This window comes from Oryctolagus cuniculus, chromosome 19, assembly GCF_964237555.1.
Source record: "Oryctolagus cuniculus chromosome 19, mOryCun1.1, whole genome shotgun sequence".
Lineage (NCBI taxonomy): Eukaryota > Metazoa > Chordata > Mammalia > Lagomorpha > Leporidae > Oryctolagus > Oryctolagus cuniculus.
Window position 1 is genome coordinate 17,972,907 of NC_091450.1, and position 23,755 is coordinate 17,996,661.

At 43.1% G+C, this 23,755-nt stretch overlaps 1 protein-coding gene across 3 annotated transcripts in view; it reads right to left on the reverse strand.

Annotated features, from left to right (window-relative positions):
* The window catches only part of ANKS4B (ankyrin repeat and sterile alpha motif domain containing 4B), a 33,375-nt gene extending 9,657 nt beyond the window's left edge, over positions 1–23,718 (reverse strand). Inside the window, exons 1-3 of one of the 3 annotated variants that reach the window (XR_011384663.1) lie at positions 22,327–23,718; positions 3,121–5,306; positions 1,632–1,883 (exon numbers count right to left, since the gene is read on the reverse strand). Coding sequence is in view for 1 of the 3 variants with exons in the window: in XM_002711815.5 (XP_002711861.4) it covers positions 4,232–5,306; positions 22,327–22,490 (1,239 nt within the window). In the remaining 2 variants the exon portion in view is untranslated. Of the gene's footprint in view, positions 1–1,631; positions 1,884–2,700; positions 5,307–22,326 lie in introns of those variants that run through there. The other 2 variants (XR_011384664.1, XM_002711815.5) reach the window with 2 other exon arrangements.
* Positions 23,719–23,755: the final 37 nt, after the last annotated feature.

Consider the following 23,755-nt stretch of genomic DNA (forward strand, 5'->3'; position numbering starts at 1 on the left):
CTCTTGCCAAAGACTCTGTCCAAATCTGGATGCCAGTCTATCCCAGGCTGGCCATCAAACAAATCAGCAGCAAAGCAAGGCATGGCACTTTATTTTGCTTTGTTTTCTTACCCACACTCCTCCTGGCACGGCCTCTCCATACTCCAGGTGGCTTAGCCAAAAGTTGATCATGTTTGCCAAGTGATCTGAACAGGGACCTTTGTGCTGAAATAAAATACCCACTTAGAGGTTAGCATTTGTCCTAGCTGTTAAGTCACCAGTGAGGATGCCCTTGCCCCACATTGTAGTACCTGGGTTTGACAAGGCTCCAATTCCTAACTCCAGCTTCCTGCCAATGCAGACCCTACAAGGAGGTGATGATGGCTCAAGTGATTCTTGCCACCTACATAAGAGACTTGGATTGAGTTCCCAGCTCCTGGTTTCCACCCTCTGGCCACTATAGGCATTTAGAGCCTGTGAATGGAAACTCTATATCTCTTTCAAATACACAAAAAATATACACATAAACCAGTTGCGCATGTCTCATGCCACTGGAGTTTTTCTGAAGAGATATGTAAAGCAGAGTGTGTGATGAGGAGGATATAGTTGGTATATTTCTTCCCTTGTTCTGTCCGCAAGAGTCCCTCTCCTAATTGTGTATTAATCTGCTAAATACAACAGGAAAGACATAGTCTTCAACCAACTCAAGAAAACACAGTCCAGAAGGGAAGACTGAAAAAGATAATTACACTACAATGCTTTGGTGTTGCAGGCACATATGGCACAGAGTGTCTGCAGGAAATGGATGCCACACACAAACAACGTAATTGAAGAGAATTTAATGAAGAGACTATTTAGAAAGCAGCACCTCAGGGCTAGCAACAGTAGGAAGTCACTGCCACTGCTAAACTTAAAAGAGCAGCAAGTAGAAGCTCACAAGTACTGAAGCTGTAACAGGGGCTGCCAGGCAGCAGCTGAGGGAAAGTGGGTACTGTCCCACAAGGAAGAAACAGGAGTAATAAATGCTCCACCTCTACCCTCTGGTCTCTTGCTATTACCTCCCTTTGGCCAAACCCAACTGGAATCCCAAAAGCAAGGGAGTTCTTGGATGCGGTTTGCAGAGGTCAACCATCTGGGACACAGAATAAGGTGTAAAATAGCAGGGAGGAGTTCTGGAAGGGCAAACAGACAACCTGAAGTTAGGAAGAGTTCTCAACCCAGACTAAGGGTAGAAAGAGGAGGTGAGTCTCTCCCTGTCCCTCACCCTCTCCCTCTCCCTCATGTTTTCCCTGTCTCTCTCCCTCTCCCATAACTCTGCTTTTCAAATAAATAAATAAACCTCAAAAAATGTCTCCAGACAATGTGAGATGTCCTTTAGGAGTTAAAAGGCAAGATCATTCAGGTTGAGAAACACTGGCTCGGTACAAAACAGGATTCAGTTCTGGCACGTTGAGTTTGAGGTACCTGTGAGATATTTAGGGGAGATGTCAGATAAGGCAAAGGCTTATGGATTGGAATCCAAAACAATGGTCTAGGCTGGTGACAGTGTCTGTAACTGATCCATGATATATCATGGCCTGAAATATAAATATACATTTATATACATTTATCACACTGTAACTTTTTAAACATCAGTGAAGTGTTCCCAGTTGTTTTTCTTTTAAAAAAAAGGATTTATTTATTTACTTGAAAGTCAGAGTTCCACAGGGAGAGAAGGAGAGGCAGAGAGAGAGAGAGAGAGAGAGGTCTTCCTTCCACTGGTTCACTCCCCAATTGGCTGCAATGGCTGGAGCTGGGTCAATATGAAGCCAGGAGCCAGGAGCTTCTTCATGGTCTCCCATGCAGGTGCAGGGGCCCAAAGACTTGGGCCATCTTCTACTGCTTTCCCAGGCCATAGCACAGAGCTGCATAAGAAGTGGAACAGACGGAACTCAAACCAGCACCCATATGGGATGCCAGCACTGCAGGCAGTGACTTACCTGCTATGCCACCGTGCTGGCTCCTGTTTTTCTTTTTGATTGATTTTAATGTCATGCTACATGGTATGCAGGGTGGGGGCCCAGGAGTCAATATCACTGGAGTGAGCTATTTAAGCACATAGTTAATGGTATATAAGTGGATATTTGAAACTCATCCTGGATAATAATCCTCTTGTTTTTGCCTCTCATCAAGACTTTTGTATTTTTCCAGTATCTTCTCTCAGGTTGGGGCTTAATTAGAAAAATCTGGAATTCTTAGAACATTTATAACTTTTTTATAGTGTGACATAAACTTTTTTATGAACTAATGCTGTCTGATGGGGAGGCTATGTCTTCACTGCTAAGAAGTTGGGAACTCTTGTTTATTAAAAGTCTGAAAATCGTAAGAGGCCAAGAACCCCCAAGAAGAGCATAAAAGTGTCTGAGGGGACTCCCAGGGGCCCCCAATGGCAAACATCTCCCCCAAGGGGGTGAAAATTGCACAGTTAGGCTCATTTCTGCCACCTTGACTGATGACACTCTCCTTGCTATGTAACTTGGGGCAGGGGGTGGAAATGATGCCTCATCAGGAAGATTCTGGGGAATAGGAGAAGAGGCAATCCCGGCATTTACAGTGATGACTTATAATAGAGGCAAGCTCAGACTCTGAGTGCCTTCTTTCTGCCAACTGTTTTTGTGCATATTACTGAAGGCAAATACAACTTGAGTTGATTCCAGAACAACAGACCACAGTATCTGTAAATATAATCATCCCCTAATGCAACACATTTATTCAATGACAGGCAAGCTTTCTGAATCCACCCATTGTGAAAGACTGGGCCAACTGCTCATCATATTTGAACATTTGTATCCTTCCTAAACTTATATCTCTGGTGCCTCTTGAAGTACCCAAAAGCATGCCAAAGATAAACAGCTATTTCTATCTTACACACATAATCAGTGGTAACTTTCATGTCATATAAATCTGGCCATAAAAATCCAATGGAACTTAGATATTCAGCAGGGGTTCAATTTGAAATTGGGATTGCCATTCACAAAAATATGTCAGCAGCATCTGGCCAGTTCATGTTGTAGAACTTAACACACATTCAGACATGCAGCAATGGTGATAAACAACAGTAAAAGATATATTTATAGTAAACATGAAAATGTCAAACTTTACCTTTATAATCCAATCTTCCCCACAAAAAAAACTGGGTTTTATTTTCCCTTTTCTAAATAGAAGGCATCACTTACTCCTAGAAAAGTCATTAGGTCAGACATTTTTCTGTATCCTTTTTCTCTTCCTCTACCCTCTTGCATAAGAACTCTGTTCCTCCACTGGGGTTGCCTTAACAAAATACCATAGACTGAGTGGCTTCAACAACAGACATTTATTATTTTTTTTTCACAGTTTTGGAGGCTGGAAGTTCAAGACTGAGAGATGGCAGTTTTTTTTTCTCCTGAGGTCTCTCTCTTTCAGCTTCTCACTGTAAGAAGAATTGTGTCCTCACTTGGCCTTCTCACTCTCTGCATGCATCCTTGGCATCTCTTCTTTTTCTTATGTGGACACCAGTTATGTGAGATTAGGGACCCATCCTTATGATCTCATTTAATCTTAATCCTGTCTCCAAACCTAGTCACATTGGTGGGTTAAGTCTTCAACATATGCATTTTGGGGGTATACAATTTAGTTTATGACAGGTACTCTACATTTTATTTCTTGCTTTACTCTTCCTACCTGCCACCCTGTCAGGTATGAGCATGATAGACCCATTTCTATTAGTTGTAAACATGTTAAAAGGTTAGATGCACTTGAATAGGGCATCAAGCCCCAGGCCAATGCCTCCACTGGTGCTTTAGTTTCCACCAGAACACAAAGTCAGAGTGAACCACAGCACCAGAGTTACAATCCCCAGCCTATGCGGATTAGAAAGAAAGCAGCAGACTAGTGGGATGGGAGTTTGTAAATTTAAGTACAGAGTTAGAAAAGTAAAGAAAGCTTCTTTTCCCTTTCTGTCATCCATTTGACCATTTCTTTATTCAAAAATATCGAAAGGATAACTGAAGACAAATGCCATTTTCTTGTTCTGAGGTTGTCTTGAGTGTCTTGGTGATGGTTTATTCAGATGGGGTATAGAGAATTTCCCAGACAGAATTTGGGCCTCTTAGGTAGGCCTATCCAAAACCCTAGAAACCATTCATGGTGGCCTGGCATTGAGCAGAGAGGGGATTTTGCCTGGAGTGCTTCCAGTGGGCCATGTAGACTCACTCTGTTGATCCACCACTCTGCATCAGAGACTGGTGTCAACCAGCAGCCCAGGCTGTTGTAGCACCTGCTTCCTTCTGTTGATGGCATTAAGTACTTTCTTCCTGGGACCCAAGTGCATTTGTATGTTCTGAAGGTCCTCATCAGAGCAAAGCAATAGAGCTTCTAGATCGATCTCCTCTCTCATGAGAATGGGGAGGACTTCCTCCAGATGATGGGACTGCAGGAAGACTTCCAGGGGAGTGGCATCGACCACATCCTCCTCCCACTCCACTTCAGCCTCATCCCAAGGCAGGTCATCTCCAGGGCTGTTGTCCTCTATCTCTTCATCAGCCTCTGCTTCTTCTTGTCTCTGAAGCAATTCCCTGGGCATTTGGAATTCCAACTCCCTCTTGCTGTCTGAGATGTCTTCAGGGATTGATACTCTGTTTCCTCGAAAAACAATATTTCCTAGACCTGGACGGTTGAGAATGGATTCATGTTGCCCACTGCTGTCCTCCTCTGCTGAGACCTGGAGCTTCTCTTTGAAGTCCTCCGAGAAGGAATCTTCTTCCTCCTCTCTGAACATTTCCATCACATTCTTCTGCCCACTTCTGCCTTCCCTTCCCACCTGCTCCGCTGTGTCTTTGTTTTTCTTGAACTTTAACTTGAAGGTATCCTTAATGCCCTTAGACAGGGATCCAAATGTACCGGAGGCAGAAGCATTTGAAAAGGATGACTTCGAGAATGTACCCTTGGATGAAGAGAGAGTCCCAGATTCCTCCTTGCTGTAGGTGTGGGCCATCTTATTCTGGTGCTTCTCCTGGATCCTTTCACACTCTTTGATCTGCTTCCTGGCATTCTTCTGAGCCTGCTCCTTCAGCCTGGCGACCTTCTTGGGGTTCATACTGTTCTGTACAGTGGCAGCCTTATCCAGGAGGGCCACACATTCATTCTGCTCCCTGCTGACAGCAGCATCCAACGGAGTCTGTAAGTCATTATCCAGGACGAAGATGTTGGCCCCAAAGTTGATCAGGAATGAGACACAATGGGCATGGCCATTGGAGGCTGCATAATGTAGAGGAGTATTTCCCCAGATGTCACACCGATCAGGATCCCCTCTAGAAGAGAAAATAGAAAAACATGTAAAATGTTTTTTTCCCCTCTAAATGTGAGATCCAAAAAAACCTAAAAACAAGAATAAAGAACAAAATGTTTGCTGATATAAGCATGTTTATCCTGCCTTGACACAGTTTTGAGATGCTGTAAATCCAAAAATGTCACATCAAGATACCACATGACCAGAAACAGAAAGAGCCCAACTCTATTCTGTGTCTCCTTTTTAGAAGAAAAGCTTTCCAAGAAATTCCCTAGCACAGCAACTCCCATGTCTCTGTGGCCAGAATTGAGTCACATGCCTAAGGGTAGGGAAATACAGTACCATATGTCACTTAGGTCAGTTAGAATTTCCTCCTGAAGATAAGGATAGAATTTTTCAATGGTGGGCTGATAACATTTAACAACTGGCTCATCTAGGAAAAGAATCAAAGCCTTGAGTTATAACATGCTCCCGTATCTGTGGTATAAATACTGTTACCACGCAAATTTCAAGCTTCCAATGTCATATTACTGAAAGCACAGAGTTTTAAAGAGATTTGCAATAGCACACTGTTATGAATTATTTAGGGGAGGGCATTTGGCCTAGCAATTAGGATGCCAGTAGGGAGCCCGCATTCCACATTAAAGCCTGGATTCAATACTCCACTCCATTCATTGACTTGGGCTTCCTGCTGTTGCAGACCTAAGAAGCATTAGTGATGGCACAAGTGACTGGTTCCACATGGGAAACCTGGATTGAGTTCCTGGCTCCTGGCTTTGGCCCCAGCTAGGAGCTTTTGGGGTTATTTGTTGAGTGAAATAGTAGGTGAGAGGTCTTCCTCTATGTCTCTCTGCCTCTCAAATAAATGTTTTTAAGAATTATTTTCACAATATAGATATGTACTAGACATGCCTAATCTTAAGAGACAATAGCAAAATGTAGTAAAATAATTAGGAAGTAATGAGTTTCAAGTGTTACTTTTTAATTTATTATAAAGTTCAAATTTATATTTTTCCTTTTTTTTGTTTTTCAAATTCATATTTTTATTTCTAATAATTGCTATATTTAACTCTCAAACTTCCTGGAAATTTAGCAATAACTTCTCATGAGCTGGTAAGAGGTGGTGCCAGCACACCAATAGCTAACCTCCCCTGAGTCACTTGTAAGAAAGTAAATCACTCAACAAAATGATGTCCTCATCAGAAAAAAAAGAGAGGAACAAGATGTTGAGTAGATGGCAATGTCTGCTACAACAATTATTCAGACAAAGGGTAGAATATTTCCCTTTCTCTTCAGCTTAATTCCAGTGTCACATATGTAAATATTTCTACAAGAGTTCAAGGTAGAACTTGGGGCATCATTAGATGTTATTAAAGGGGGCCGGTGCCATGGCTCACTTGGCTAATCCTCCGCCTGCAGCACTGGCATCCCATATGGGCGCTGGGTTCTAGTCCTTGCTGCTCCTCTTCCAGTCCAGCTCTCTGCTGTGGCCCTGGAGGGCAGTGGAGGATGGCCCAAGTGCTTGGGCCCTGCACCCGCATGGGAGACCAGGAGGAGGCACCTGGCTCCTGGCGCAGCGCCAGCCATAGCAGCCATTCTGGGGGGTGAACCAATGGAAGGAAGACCTTTCTCTCTGCCCCTCTCTCTCTCTCTCTCACTGTCTAACTCTACCTGTCAAATAAGTGGAAAAAAAAAAAAAAAGATGTTACTAAGGCCAGAGACCCAATGCCTGGCACAGAAACAGGGATACAGAAGGTGCTCAACACAAACCTGTGGAATGAATGAATGCTTATTGGAACCCTGCTCCAAGACACCAGCTCCCCTGTCTTGTGAGGCCTTTAATTTACAAACAGGCACAGACCTGGTGGAGGACAGGAGAGAGAGACTGAAAAATTCTCAACATTTCTGGAGAATAGAAGACTGAAACAGAAGAGCAGATCTATACCCTTGCAACTGAACTGATAATGTACCAGAACCCCTCCTACTCACTCCTTGCTACTCAGTTTTAGTTCCCAGATCAGTGGTCAGTTGACACCAGCAGCAGTATTTCTTGTTGAGTTTTCTAGAAATGTAGAATCTAGAACTCCAGTGAAGACTCACTGAATCAGAATTTAGAGTTTAACAAGATCCCCCAGATGATATTTAGACTCACTACAGGCTGAGAAGAACTGCACTAATTAACACGGACCAACCACTGGCCTCTCATTTGACAAATCAGGTTTGTAACTCCTCCTGCCTCATGCTTTTCAATTGTGAAAGCACTTTCACGTTCATTGTCCACCACCACCAATTATCACAACCTCCCTCTTGGAGAAGGAAGGGAAGGGTCATTATCATAAGAGTAAAATAAGACTCAGGGAGCATAATCGATTTGCCCAAGGGTAACAGGCAGTGCACCTGGATCCCTGGTGTCCCAGTCTAATTGTCTCCAACACAATACACTGTATGGTGACACATCCCAGCCTTCCCACTTCACCAGTGACAAGGCTTCAAGTTCAAATGAACTTTCCTACAACCTGGTACCCTGCTCTGCAAACTGAGGATACTACTACTACTACTCATAGAATTGTTATGTGAATTAGTTAATTCAAGACACATAAAGCATCAGAAAAGTGTGTGGCACATAGTGAATAGTCAGCAAACATTTGTTATTAGTATTTCCCTTGTGTCTAAACTCACAATCCTTAATTTCATAGTTCTGGTTTTTCTCACACCCATCTAGCAAATTCCTGCAGCACAAAAGCGCTTATAGTCTGAACTTGTCAGCTATATATGCTCTGTCTCCTTAACTAGATAATAATTCCAGAAGGCAAAGCCTGTGTCTTTCCTTTCTTTGTGTCATCTATTCCTAGCCAGTCTCAAACCCAAACCAAGCTGGTAACGTTAGTGAATGACTGAATGGAGCTAAGTTTTTTCTTCCAACAAAGTCATGGTTACGTGCCTGCTCTACCTAGAAAGGACATTGTGGCTGATGCTACCTTGAATAAAAGCAGAGGCAATATTGCCAGAGGTTTCATTTTTCAAGCAAAGTCAGAGATGCAGAATTTCATGTGCAACTTTTTTTTTTTTTATGTGCTGGCTCGAATTTAAAAGATAAATACAGGGCAGTCCAAATAAAACACATTTGTGTGCTAGATCCAACTGGTAACCCGGCAATTGGCGACCTCCTTCTGTGCAGAGAACACAGCATGAGCAGCTGCGGGGTTGGGTGATATTACAGGGCACACTTGGGGAACTAGGAGTGTCTATCAGCACCTCTAGAGTGCATGGAGTTAGGGGCAAGAAAAAGGAGTGAGAAGGATAAGGAAGGAAAGTGAAATTAAACCTTAGGAAAGCAAATGGTAAATGACACAGCTTTGCTGGCAGCCACTTTCAAGGCGGCTCTGGTTGGTCAGCCTGATTTAGTAGTTTTGGATCAAAGGCACCCTTTTCAGCACTGGCATGGTTGTGCATCTTAGGGGAACACAATGCCTCACCCCTAAACATGTGATTGCACTTTTTAACTGAACACCAGATTCAAAAGACTCCTCAAGTACACTAGACATTAAAGGGATTGTAAAACATCCAAGATGTTACTATAAACATAAACAGATTGATTAAATTTGCTTGAAATAATCCCTGGGTTGGATAAGGTTAAAAAAGAAATTATTGGGAGGAGTGCACTGTGGGTAGGGGTGTGTCAAGGTATTAAGAAATCTGGGTTAAATCAATTGCTTAAGGTCATAGAGCTAAGTTTTCCATCTCAATGGATTTTAAAGGATGCTTGCAAGTAGGGAAGAATAGCAGGAACAAAACCTGAGGGGACCCAAAATGTATGTCTTCTTTTCAGAAAATGTCAAACGCAAAATTCTGAATTTGCTGATGAAAATATCAGTAAGATGACTCTCAAGTTTCTCTAGTACATGGAAGCTGTTTCTACAAGCAAATCATTCTATGTACAGACTTTTCCAAATTGATGTAATGATTAATTTAAAATATGTTCTGCTGATGAATTTCATTCTAAATTCAGTCCCTGTCACCTTTCACATTTCTTGATAGAACCATTGCAATCATATCCCAAGTATTCACAAAGTGGTCCCCCTCATTTGACAATTCACAGCCAACAATGATGTTCTGTGGTTTGCTTGGGTTAAATTGAGTCCAGCATTTGTTAGTAAATGGCACCATCTTATGTAAAGGCGCCATCTCAAGCCCTGGACACCATCTTGGCTTCTCCAGGGCCCAACCTGGCTTGCTAGAAGTCAGGTGACCAAATGGCCCAACCACAAATGTCAGCTCCACCCCCACCCTAACGGAATTCGCTGCTCCCACTTCCTTACCTGCTGCAAGACTATAACAGGATCTGTTTCCCGCATGCGCTCTCTTGACCTCTCGTTCTCAACCCCTCTCACTTCTTTACCCTCTCTCGCCCTCTCCCTCTAGCCTGTGAGGTGTCCCCCACTCAACAATAAAACTTTCCTCTAACTCCAGTGTTTCGCATTTTCTGGTGGCCTTTCAGTGTTGATTTTTTTTTTCTCTATATTTTCTTCCCCAACAAGAAACTCACTGGAGAGCTTATAAAATAACCCATATTTTGCCCTTGGTTTTTGGTAGATTGGTGCACTTGAGCAATAATTTTTAAATTTGGGTTGGTAAACTAAATACACAATTGGCTTACATTAAATTACCCTGATCATCTATTCCATTTCAATTTTTCCTTTTGAAGTTGATTTGATTTTTTGGTGAAGTTCTTCTCAGAGAGCAATCATTCTTTCAAAAGTGTTTTTCTTTATAAAAATGAATTCTCTGGATTCCCAGGTGGCCACGAACATCCTCAGCGGTGGACGATTCAACATGGGCAGGGCCGTGGCCAGGATACTCAGGGAATTGCTGGGCAAGTAAGTGGGGGCGGGGCCTGCTACAGAGCAGTGCTGCAGCTGCTGTCCCCACTGCAGCTCCCCCATTGCCCTGGGGCAGTTGCTGCTGAGCTGGGCCACTTGGGCAGACAGCCCCAGTGCAGTGTCTGAGCTTTAGCTTAGAGCAGAGATGGTACTGCCTTGACACCAGAGGTTCATCCTCATATTTCACCATTTTCGTTTCCTCTGCATGTGAAGGAGATGGGAGAGGGTGGGTATCCTGTCAGAGGCAGGCAGGGCTGCTGCTCTGACCCTCATAGGTCCTTTTTTAATTTTTTTTAAAGATTTATTTGAATGGCAGAGAGTGAGAGACAGAGGTTCCATTTGTCATGATAGCCAGGTTGAAACCAAGAGCCAGCAACTCCACCAAGATGGCGGCCACATGGGTGGCAGGGACACAGGTGCTTTGGGAATCATCTGCTGACTTCCTGGTGCATTAGCAGGAAGCTGGATCAGAATATAGAATAGCTGGGACTCAAACCAACACTCTGACATGGGATACGGGGGTCCCAATTGGTGGCTGAATCTACTGTGCCACAACACCTGCCCCAAGGTCCCAGCTGGAGGGTGACTGGGCAGTGAGTGAGGAGAGGGGTTGGGCTGGGAACCCACATCCCTGGCCTCTGTATCTTCCCTTTGTTCTTTTTGGTCAAGGCACAGGAAATAAATTTTCTTTTGCCCATGAACTTAAAGTTGCTCCATGACCATCTTAGCTTTGTGGAGATAACAGCAGAGACAAGGATCCAGGGAAAGCCCGCTCCTGAGAGCTTCCTGCCTCTCATGGTTCAGGGCCACTTGGGCATGTGCTGGCTCTGTTCGAGGTCTTCCCTGTGTTCAGCAGGGGAGGAGACAGGCACACAGGAAAGTGATCCACCGGAGGCCTTGACTCTGGACCTCAAAACAAACCTGCCAGGACCTGAGCCCAGGCTGTGCTCACATGCTGCACTGCTCACAAGGCCTCTGGTTCTCCACCTGGAAAGCCCGTTGGAGCATGAGTTTTATGGGGTTCTTTTGATCAGCCTGTCTCCCAGAGGAAGCAGAACTGAGGAGCTCCTATAAGCCCAGAAACATGTGGACACAGTGGGGTCCATCCTGGAGACCAGTGGGGGGTTGGGTGACACCTATGGTAGCATTTGGAGAACAGAGGCTGCGGGCAGGATTGGGGTGCTAAGGTCACCACGTCACTTGGGGTCCACAGAGCTCAGCTCTATGCACAGCTATAAACCTTGAAGCACACCAGCACCTCTGTGAGCCACTCCCACCTCTGGGGGGGCTCTGGGCTTGCTCCAGGTGCCTCCAACCTTCCGTCTAATTTCATCTTTGCAGCGACTCTTGAGCTGGGCAGTGTCCATCAGGCAGGCACGCGTGGCCTGGTCTTCAACTGGTTGTGGATGGTGCAGAATTCTTCCAATCCTGCTCTCTGACTCAGAGCTCTGTGCTTTCCTTCCTACCTGTGGCCTGCAGGTGCCCCTGCCTCTGACCACACCCACTGTAAAGAGGGCTCTGGCTTGCACTGGGTCTTGAGAAGTAATTTGCATTAACTGAGACCCAAATCTGCCCACCAGCAGAGCAGGTTATTAAGTCAGAGGCATCACTGCTGATCAAAGCCATGTCCAGGAATGAAAAGAGGGCACCTGCATCAACAAAGCCTTGGGTCTCATCGTCCCCTGTGTCCTAGCTCCTGCCCGAGTGTTAGAAGGGTAATGGTGGTAACCCAGGATGGACAACCAGAAATATTCTGGTTATTTTGAACAATGTGTTCTTTAGAAACGACCCTGGGCATGCCTGCAGGAGGAAACAGTTCAATGGGAATCACAGTGAATTAGGATTATTTCAGGTGCTGAAGGTCATGGGTGCTGTGCTTGTTGGCTTCCCTGTAAGGCTGTGAAAGTGTGCTCTCTGGCTGTCATTGTACCCATGACTCCCGTATAGGATGTAGAAAGACGATAAGGCTTTGGGGTACAGCAGGTTATGCTACCACCTGTGACACAGCTATCCCATATCTGAGTGTCAGTTCAAGTCCCAGCAGCTCTGCTTCTGACCCAGGTTCCTGCTAATGTGCCTTGGAAAGCAGTTGAAAATGGCCTGGGTACTTGGGCCCCTGCCACTCAAGGGGAAGATGTGCATGGAGTTCCTGGCTCCTGGCTTTGGCCTGGCCCAGCCTCGGCTGTTGCAGCCATTTGGGGAGTGAACCAGCAGATGGAAGCTCTTTCTCTGTCTCTCTTTCTCTCTGTAACTCTGTATTTCAAACAAAATAAATCTTTTTTAAAAAAAAATCTGAGCCAGCACTGCGGCTCACTAGGCTAATCCTCCGCCTAGCGGCGCCGGCACACCGGGTTCTAGTCCCGGTTGGGGCGCCGGATTCTGTCCCAGTTGCCCCTCTTCCAGGCCAGCTCTCTGCTATGGCCCGGGAGTGCAGTGGAGGATGGCCCAAGTGCTTGGGTCCTGCACCCGCATGGGAGACCAGGATAAGTACCTGGCTCCTGGCTTCGGATCATCACGGTGCGCCGGACACAGCACACCGGCCGCAGTGGCCATTGGAGGCTGAACCAACGGCAAAAGAAGACCTTTCTCTCTGTCTCTCTCTCTCACTGTCCACTCTGCCTGTCAAAAAAAAAAAAATCTGAGACGAGGGGCCAGCACTGTGGCACAGTAGGTTAATCCTCCACCTGCAGCGCCAGCATCCCATGTGGGTGCTGGTTCTAGTCCTGGTTGCTCCTCTTCCCATCCAGCTCTTTGCTATGGCCTGGGAAAGCAGTAGAAGATGGCACAAGTCCTTGGGCCCCTGCACCCATGTGGGAGACCGGGAAGAAGCTCCTGGCTCCTGGCTTCGGATCAGCACAGCTCCAGCTGTTGCGGCCTTTTGGGAAGTGAACCATTGCTTTTCCCAGACCATTAGCAGGGAGCTGGATTAGAAGTGGAACAGCAGGGACTTGAACAAATGCCTGTATGGGATGCTGGCACTGCAGGCAGCAACTTTACTCACTACACCACAGTGCCAGACACCTGGCTCTGCTTCTGACTCCACCTTCCTACTAATGCATGCCCTGGGAGTAGCAGATGATGGCTCAAGTGGATGGGTCCCTGCCCCTCACATGGGAGTCCTGGATTCAGTTCCAGGCTTCCAGGCATTTGGGGAATTAATTGCCACATAGGAGCTCACTCACTCTTTGGCTCAAATAAGTAAACAACAATAAAATTTTAAAAGATAACAGCTCAGGGGCTAACATTGTGTTGCAGTGGGCTAAATGCCACTTACAATGCCATCATCCCATATTGGAGTGCCGGTTCAAGTCTTGGCTTCTCCACTTCTGATGTAGTTGATTGCTAACGCACTTACGTAAGCAGAGGAGTGTGGCCCAAGTACTTGGGCCCCTGCTGCTCATGTGGGAGACCGGGAAGAAGCTCCTGGTCTTGGCCTGGTCCAGCCCCGGCCTTTGCAGCCATCTGAGAGTGAACCAGCAGGTGGAAGAGCTCCCTCTCTCAAAATCGTGCTCACTTGCTTTCTGTCTTTGATGCTCTGCTTTTCAATAAATAAATCAATCTTTTAAAAAGATTTTAAAAACGCAAATTAAATAATGCACTATTGCCTATTTGATAGGCAATGATTAAAAAAATAGTTAATTTTATCAGGAGTGTAAGGAAAGAAATATTGCTGGAGGAGGAATAAAGTGGTCCAAATGTCCTGCATAATATGCACCAAAAGCCTTTAAAATGTGACACCCTTTCAAATCAACAAATTCAAATTTCAAATCAACAAATTTCTGCCTTTAGGAATTTATCCTAAGGAAATGTGACACCCTTGTACAAAGATGAATGAGTGAGGACGTTCATTCCAACTTGACATAACTCTCAAGTCAGAATAAAAACAGGGCCAAATAAAGTGTCATGCATAAGCAACTGAATGAACTATAGAATCACCATTAAGGGTCCATCAATAATTGAATGGAAAAAGAAAATATAGTATATATACACAGTGGAATACAAATCAGCCTTTAAAACAAGGAGATTCCGTCATTTACAACAATAGAGATAAGCCTGGAAGGATGTCATGTTAAATGGCATAAGACAGGCATGGAAAGCCACATACTGCATGACTGAACTTACATGCCAATTCTAAAAATGTTGAACTCATAGAAGCAGGGTAGAACTGAGGGAAGGCAGGGAACTGGGAAGATGTTAAACAATACAAAACTTCAGTTACAGAGGAGGAATAAGTTTAAGAGATCAATGGTACACATGATGGCTATTAATAATAATGTATCTCCATACAGGTATACTTGACAAATGCTAAAAGAACAGATTTTGGTGTTTCTAACACACATACACACACATGCACACACAAAACATAAATACATGATGTCATATATATTAATTACCTTGATTTAACCATTCTGCAATAAATATTTATAATCATTATATATCATAAGGTATACTATTTGTCAATTAAAATAAATAATGATAAAACTATAAATCAGAATATCATGGAGTCATTAAAAATTGTGGCATGGATCTCAACTCTTCAAATGGTTCATGACATATTGTTAAATAATTAAAAGAGTTTGGCACAGGTTATAGGACTGCATTTTTGAGGGATAAAGTTGAATGTGTCTGTGCCATACTTTCAAAACAAGTACAAAAGGATAGATGGATGATCCCCAATTTGTGATCATTTGACTTAACAATTCTTTGACTTTCCAGTGAAGAAACTGTGCTTTAAATTTTCATCTCTCCCCAAGCTAGCAAAATTGGATACTCTCCAGAGATTCTGGGTAGCCACAGCAGCAGCAGCTCCCATTCAGCTGTGCAGTCATGAGAGTAAACACTGGTGCTCTCCAGTGACCTGCGTTGCTAAGCTATAATGTCCAATAGGAAAATTATAAACATTATTAGGACACAGCCTCGCTGTAAGTTGGGGAACATCTATACAGTGGATCCATATGTTGGCGACTGTGAAAATTGGTGTGATTTTTTACCTCATTACCTATACATTTCTAATATGATATGAAATATTGTGGTAAGCCTGTACTCCCTTAAGAATCAGAGACAAAAGAATGCATGTCCATTTTAGAAAACAAAACCAATTTTTAAAGGCAAAATGAATTTTTTTGGTAATTAGGGTCATTATCCTTCCCATTGTAGGATAATACATGTAATACTTGCTTTCCATCCTGAAATTTTAGAAAGAAGAAAACATCTTCTAACATAATCCAATGGAATGGGCCTCAATAATTGATTAGCTTCTAAATTAAATTTTTCCTTCTTAGCAAAAGCAGTGTTAAAAGGGAAGTTTACAGCAATCAATGCCTACATCAAGAAATTGAAAAGGCATCAAATAAGTGATCTAACAATGTATCTCAAGGATCAGAAAAACAAGAACAGACCAAGCCCAAAATTAGCAGGAGGAAAGAAATAATTAAATAAAGAGAATAAATAAGCAAAATTGAAACAAAACATACAAAACAGTGGAATGAAGACCTGTTTTTTTGAAAAAAATAAGCAAAATTGATACACCACTGGCCCAACTGACCAAAAAAGGGGCAAAAAAAAAAAAGACCCAAATTAATAAACTCAGAGATGAAAAAAGAGATGCTATAACATAGACCATGGAGAAAAAGAATCATCAGGAATTACTAAGAACAGCTATATGCCAGCAAATCAAAAAATCTAGAAGAAACTGATAGGTTTCTGGACACATACAATCTACCAAAATTGAGTCATGAAGACATAGAAAAATTAAATAGACCAATAATCAAGATAAATATTAAATCAGTAATGTAGACCCACCCTACAATGAAAAACCCAGACTTCACTGCTGAATTCTACCAGACTTTTAAAGAAGAATTAATTCTAATTCTTTCCAAACTATCCAAAACAATTGAAAGGGGGGGAATCCCCCCAAACTCCTATGAGACCAAAACCAGGAAAAGATATACAACAAAGAGAACTATAGACCAACATTCCTGATGAACATAGATGCAAAATTCCTCGGAAAAAATACTAGCTAATTGAATCCAGCAACATATCAGAAAAATCACTCACCCAGACCAAGTGGGATTTATCCCTGGTACGCAGGAAGGGTTCAACATATGCAAATCAGTTAAATGTGATATATCATAATAACAAATCGAAGAATAAAAACCATATGATTATCTCAATAGATGCAGAGAAAGCATCTGATAAATTATAACATCCTTTAAAAAGGATTATAAAAACCTTAAGCAAATTGGGTATAGAAGGAACATTTCTTAACACAACCAAAGCAACATATGACAAACCCACACAGAGAATCATATTAAATGAGGAAAAGCTGGAAGCATTTCCACTAAGATCTGGGACTAGACAAGGATGACCACTCTCATCATGTCCATTCAGTATAGTTCTAGAAGTTTTAGCCAGACCTATTAGGCAAGAAAAAGAAATCACAGGGGATAAAAATTGGAAAGGAAGAAGTCAAATTATCCCTGTTTGCAGATGACATGATCCTATTTACAGGGAAACCAAAAGACTCCACTAAGAAACTATTGGAGCTCATAAGAGACTTTGGTAAAGTTGCAGAATATAAAATCAATATACAAAAATCAATAGTGTTTATATACATAGATAATGGGATGGCTGAGAAAAAAACTTATGAGATTAGTACTATTCATAATAGCTACCAAAAAAAAATCCTTGGAATCAATTTAAACAAGGAAATAAAAGATATCTACAATGAAAATTATAAAATATTAAAGAAAGAAATATAATAAGACACAACAAATGGAAAAATTTTCCATCTTCATGGATTGGAATAATTTATCTCATCAAAATGTAAGAATTAATGTCATCAAAATGTAAGAATATCATTGAAATGTCCATACTACCGTAAGCAGTTTACAGATTACATGTGATCCCAATCAAAATACCAATGACATTCTTCTCGGAACTAGAAAAAACAATGCCAAAATTCATATGGAAACACAAGAGACCTCAAATAGCTAAAGCAATCTTAAACAACAAAAACAAAGCCAAAGGCAACAGAATACCTAATTTTAAGACACACTGCAGGGCAGTTATAATCAAAACAGCCTGGTATTGGACAGCTCTAATTTGATTCCAGACTTTTGTTAATGCAGACCCAGGGACGCAGTAGTGATGGCTCAACTGACTGGGTTCCACCCACGAGGGAGGCTAGACTGAGTTCTCAGCTTCTTGCTTCATCCTGGTATGGCCCCAGTCATGGTGGAAATTTGGAGAGTGAACCAGTGAATGGGAACTCCCTGTTTGTTTGTTTATCTGTTTGTCCCTGTCTCTCTCTCTCTCTCTTTGCCTCTCAAATAATTTAAAAATGAAAATTTACTTATGAAAACTCACCTTTTTTTTTTAAGTCTATTCCAGGCCAACTTAACACAGCATATCTTAAATGCTTCTGTGTAAGAAAATAAAATCTAAAATGTACTGGAATCAATGACTAGAGTTGAGAAAGAAGGACTAGAAAATGCAGAGTCAGAAGAATTTCTGTGCCCACAGCCAGCACTTAATAAATATGAGCAAATGGGCTAGATTGTGATATTACATTGAAATAAATTTATGACTACGTCAGATTAGTGGAGAAAGGGATGGGCTGTATACAACAAATTGAATTGGAATAAATGACTAAGTAGAGAACACATAGAGCGTAACTTCAGATCTTAAGGCAAAATAAATTATGTATCAAGTATTTAAATGAAAAATAAAACTAAAGAAGTGCTAATGAAAATGTTAGTTGGGATTGCAGGGGTGGGGGATGGTGGCTAGTGTTGTGGCTTAAGCGGTAAAACCACTGCCTGCGACTCTGCAATCCCCTGTGGGCACCGGTTCATGCCTCGATTGTTCCACTTCCAATCTAGCTCCCTGCTAATGACCTAGGAAATACAGTGGAGGATGGTCTGGCTGCTCCGGCCCCTGCTACCCATGTGGGAAACCTAGAAGAGGCTCCTGGCTCCTGGCTTTAGCCTGGCCCAGCCCTGGATGTTGCAGCCATCTGGGGAATTTACCAATGAATGGAACATCTATCCGTCCCTCTCTCCAATTCTGACTTCCAAATAAACAAATAGGTCTTTAAAAAGAAAATGTCAGTAAATATTTAGGCATGATCTCAACATTAGAATTGTACGGCAAAAATAGATTTATATACTCTCTACATGTATGTATGTTTACATTTGTATATAAAATAGCTGTTGTCAAAATATAAACTGTTAATTGTGAAAATATATTTGTAATATATGACAAAGGTTGATATTAACTTTAAAAAGCCTTTTTATAAATCAACGGGAAATGTTGAAGATCACAATATAAAAGTGGGGTAAAAGGGCTAGCACTGTGGCATAGTAGGTTAAGCCTCTGCCTACAGGGCTGGCATCCATTATGGGCACCAGTTTGTGCCCTGGCTACTCCACTTCCAAACCAGCTCCCTGATAATGGCCCAAGTGCTTGGGTCCCTGCACCAACATGGGAGACTGAAAGAAGCTCCTTCCAACACCTGGCTTCAGATTGGCCCAGCTCTGGCAGTTGCAGTCTTTTGGGGAATGAACCAACAGATGGAAGACCTTCCTGTCTGTTAACTCTGCCTCTTGAAAAAATAAATAAATCTTTAAAAAAAAAAAGTGGGGTAGGGTTATCAATAAATAGTTCACAAAAGTAGAAATACAACATCCATTAAGCATAAAAGAAATTCTCAACCTCACCAGTAACTAAAGAAAAGAATGTTAAAGTCACATTGATGTATCATTTTGGACTTATCATATTTGTAAAAATGGGTACCTATTTTGTGAAGAACAATTTGTCAATATATATACAAGTCTTTAAATTGTACACATTTCTATGGTTTGAATGTCTATGTACTCTCCAAAATTCATGTTGAAATTTAATCTCCAATGCAGCAGTATAAAGAGGTGCTGCCTTTAGGAGTGATTGACTCATAAAGGCTCCACCCTCATGAACAGATCCAGGTGCCCTTGTAAAAGGGCTTGGTGGAGGAAATTCACCCTTTTTTCCTCCCTTCTCTCCTTTCTGCCTTTTGAAGATTCAGCCTTCCTCCCCCAGGGAGGAGCAACAAAGTACCACCTCTAGGTTCTCACCAGATGCTCAACCTGATATAGCCTTGATCTTGAACTTCCCAGCTGCAGAGTGTAAGAAATAAATTCTTTTTCCTTGTAAAGTACCCAGTCCAATGTATTGTGTTAGAGTAGTGCAAATGAACTAAGTATATGCCAACTGATTGAGAAACTTCACTTGGGAGAATTTATTCTCAAAAAAGTATGAGAAAAGACTTATGTTTAATACTCATCACAGCATTGTTCAACTAGGAAAAATAAAGTATGTGTCCAGTAGAAGGAATGACTAAGAAATATATTTGTTGACTAGAATACTAAGAAGTCCTTGAAAATTAAATTATAGAAGATGTATTGACATATATTGACACATATATATTATATACACTATATCTACATATATATTTATATATAACATATCACTTGTAACATAAATGTTAACACTACGGCATCATAGTACTTTTTTTCTTTATATTTTGTGTTCATGTGTGTGGCTTAATTTTCTGGTTCAGCTAATGTTAACTTTTGTAATTAAAGACCGGTAAGATGATTATTGTAAGAAAATATTTCAGGCTTACAGAGAAGAGAGGGAGAACATCTGAGTACTGCCATTTAAAGTAGACCTCAAGGGGCTGAAATTGTGCATAGGATGAAAACAATTCCTTTGGCTCTGGCATCCCATGTGGGCTCCAGTTCCTACGCCAGCTGCTCCACTTCTGATCTAGATCCCTGCTAATGGCCTGGGAAAACAGTAAAACATAGCCCAGGTGTTTGAGCCCCTTCTACTTCCATGGAAGATCTGGAAGAAGCTCCTGGCTCCTGGCTTCAGCCTGGCCCAGCCCTGGTATTGCAGCCATTTGGGGAGTGAGCCTGTAGATAGAAGCTCGCTCACTCTCACACTCTCGCGCGCGCTCTCTCTCTCTCTGTGTCCCTCTCTCTCTGTAACTCTTTCAAAAAAACAAATCTTTAAAAATAAGTAAGTAAAATAAAGTAGACCTTGAACAGGACAAGGACTCTGCTAAGAGAACAGAATGCTTAGCCCTCTCCCGGTGGGGACAAACTCGCTCACTGGTTTGAGAGTAACTGACATCTTGCCCTTTGTGAAAGGAGGTATACATAAATGCTCAGCAGAGGAGGGAAGTTTGGGAAGCCTCAGCTGAGTGGGAGAAGCAGTGAGATGACACAGGGTTGGGATCTGGAGAAAGCTGACTGTGGGGTGGGGGTGCCTGGGATGGGAAGTCATACATCAGATAAGGATGGGAAACATCAACTTCACTCACATCCTCCTTTAGCTCTCAGGGGGGCCTCAACTCTCCCAAGCCCTGGTTCTTCTTACTCTTCAGAAAGTGCCCCCCTCTTCAATAAAGGGTGTCAGCATCCACAAACTGTCCAAGTCAGAACCTGGGGCCTTGACCCTCCCCTTCCTTTGCCCACACACAGTCACCGGTTCTACATCTAAACTGCCACTCAAATACATCCACGTCTCTACATTCCCACTGACACTACCATAGTCCAGGTCATTTCATCTCTACAATTAAAACAGCCCCTGAACACTCTCTCTGACTGCTACACAGCTCCCTGAGTAAATTTTATGAACATAAATCTGCCTGGTGATTCCCCTGCCTAACCCACAAGACATGGCTTTCCAGGCTTTTAGAATAATGTTCAACTCCTTAATAGTGGTCTCAAGGATGTTGGTAACATGGTCACATTTCTTACACTTGTCCTGTCCCCATTCAAGCCATGACCAGCAACATCCAACTTCTTCAGATCCTGGAATCTACAGTGTAATCCACAGTGCTCAGTGGTGGGGGAAACTTCTCTTCCATCTTCAGCGCTTCGAATCCCAGCTGAATTGCTCGCCCCTTAGGAAAGCTTTTCCTACACCCTGAGTAGGATGAATGCCTGAGTTATTTCATGCCTTCTCATTTCCATTTCTATAAGACCTGTCATGTCTTCTACTCTCAGATGTGATCACCATCACAGAAATTGTATCTCTCTTACTGATGACAGCATGCCCAGTGGCTAGCAAAATGACTGGCATGTAACAGATACAAAATGAATAGGTATTGAATTTAGTTGGCTTCTTCATTTACATTTTATTTTTCCCCTTTCTTTACTCATCTTGGGTTGTAGTTGCTAATACTGCCTAGCTCCTCTGGTCACAGGCAGAAAAAGCAGAGAAAAGGAGCTAGCAAAACTGCTGTTTTAAAGTTCGGAGTGGGGGTAGTGTGTGTGTGCTGTGGCTGACAGAGCCAGCAACTCTCTTCAGCAATCATGAGCTTGCACTGGGATTGAATATTAACAAAAAGCTGTGGGATTTTAAAGGCATTTATGAAAATTTATAATAAAAATATGCCTTTTATTCCAATCAAGGTTGACAACTCAAAACCAAGTAGAACCATGATCTCTATTTAAATTTCATGGAAAAGACTTGAGAGGCATGGAATTAATTTATCTTCCCTGCACCCAAGGCAGGTAACAACACCTTAGAGTTTAGTGTCTCTCCTATACTTGTGCTAAGGAATGAGCCACTCTCATGGCACCAGTTCTCACTGTAAAACTAGTGCCTCCCTGGGCAGATTTTTCTGCCTTTCTCTAAAAATTCAATTATTTAGAAAGTCTAGAAAGAGAACAAAGTGTTTGCACTGACTTCTTTGTCTCCTGCTGCCGACTACAAAATCCTGCTATCAGGCTGGCGCCAGGGCTCACTAGGCTAATCCTCCGCCTGCAGCGCCAGTACCCCAGGTTCTAGTCCCAGTTGGGGCGCCAATTCTGTCCCGGTTGCTCCTCTTCCAGTCCAGCTCTCTGCTGTGGCCTGAGAGTGCAGTGGAGGTGGCCCAAGTGCTTGTGCTTGGTCCCTGCATCCTCATGGGAGACCAGGAGGAAGTACCTGGCTCCTGGCTTTGGATCAGCGTAGCACACCGGCTGTAGCGGCCATTTCGGGGGTGAACCAACAGAAGGAAGACCTTTCTCTCTGTCTCTCTCTCTCTCTCATTGTCTAACTCTGCCAGTCAAAAAAAAAAAATCCTGTTATCAGCACTGTTTCCCACAGAAGACATTATGTTGAACTTACCCTCTGCTGCAGATAATTTCCAGGGCTTCCAAGTTCCCATGGTAGGCTGCCAGGAGAGTGGGAGTCATGCCATCTTCATCAGAGAGATTCAGATCTCGCTTGGTAGCCTCTTTCAGAAGTTCCAGGTAGCTATCACTGGCAGCTTGGTGGTAACGAGTGGACATTTTCCCTCCTCACCAAAGGTTGGCCAGATGTCTCTCCCCAGGCACAGTAAATGTTGGCAGGATAGCCTGCCTGTACTGCTGGTTAATCAGTGACAAGAATGAGTATCACAGGGCAAAGCTCATTCCAGCATCAATCCATGGAAGGGAGCCAGAAAGGCTCATGACACTGAACTTGGACCTTTCTTTCTGGAATGGCCATGACATTGAATATTATAGCCTGCTGTGTTCATCTTGAGTGTTTTGAGGCACATTTAATTTTTGCTATGTCCATTTGCAAGTATTGAATGTGATACTGCACATGTAGGCACCAAACGAAGAAAATAATTTCAAAAATATTCAGAACTAGTTTAGTTCAACTGGGGAAATCTTTTTTAAAAAAATTATTTCCACTTAATTTGAAGGCAGAGTGAGAGGGACAAACAGTAAGCAATCTTCTCTTTACTGGTTTACTCCCTACGTGCCCACAACAGCCAAGGCTGGGCCAGGGCAAAGTCAGGACCCAGAACTCAATCTGGGTCTCCCATATGGGAGGCAGGGGCCCAAGTACTTGAGGCAATACCTGCTGCTTGCTAGAGTGCAAATTAGCAGGAAACTGGATGGGAAGTAGAGGAGCTGGACCTTGAACCAGGCAGCATCATAACTGTGGCACCAAATGCCCGCCTTGTATTGCTGGCATTGTGCTATGGCAGGCTATGGTGGCACCCCATATCAGAGTACCTGTTCAAGTCCTAGCTACTGTGCTTCTGATCCAGCTCCCTGCTAATGCACCTATGAAAGATGTGGAAGATGGCCCAAGTGCTTTGCCCTCACTAGCCATGTGGAAGACACAGCTAGAGTTCCAGGCTCGGTCCTTGTCCTTGTGGTCATTTAGGAAGTGAATCAGTGGTTGGTTAGAAGTTTCACTTTTGGCTGGCACCATGGCTCAATAGGCTAATCCTCTGCCTGCGGCGCCGGGCACACCAGGTACTAGTTCCAGTCAGGGCGCCGGATTCTGTCCCGGTTGCCCCTCTTCAAGTCCAGCTCTCTGCTATGGCCCAGGAGTGCAGTGGAGGATGGCCCAAGTCCTTGGGCCCTGCACCCGCATGGGACACCAGGAGAAGCACCTGGCTCCTGGTTTTGGATCAGTGTGGTGCACCAGCCGCAGCACGCCAGCTGCAGCGGCCATTGGAGGGTGAACCAATGGTAAAGGAAGACCTTTCTCTCTGTCTCTCTCTCTCTCACTGTCCACTCTGCCTGTCAAAAAAAAAAAAAAAAAAAAAAGAAGT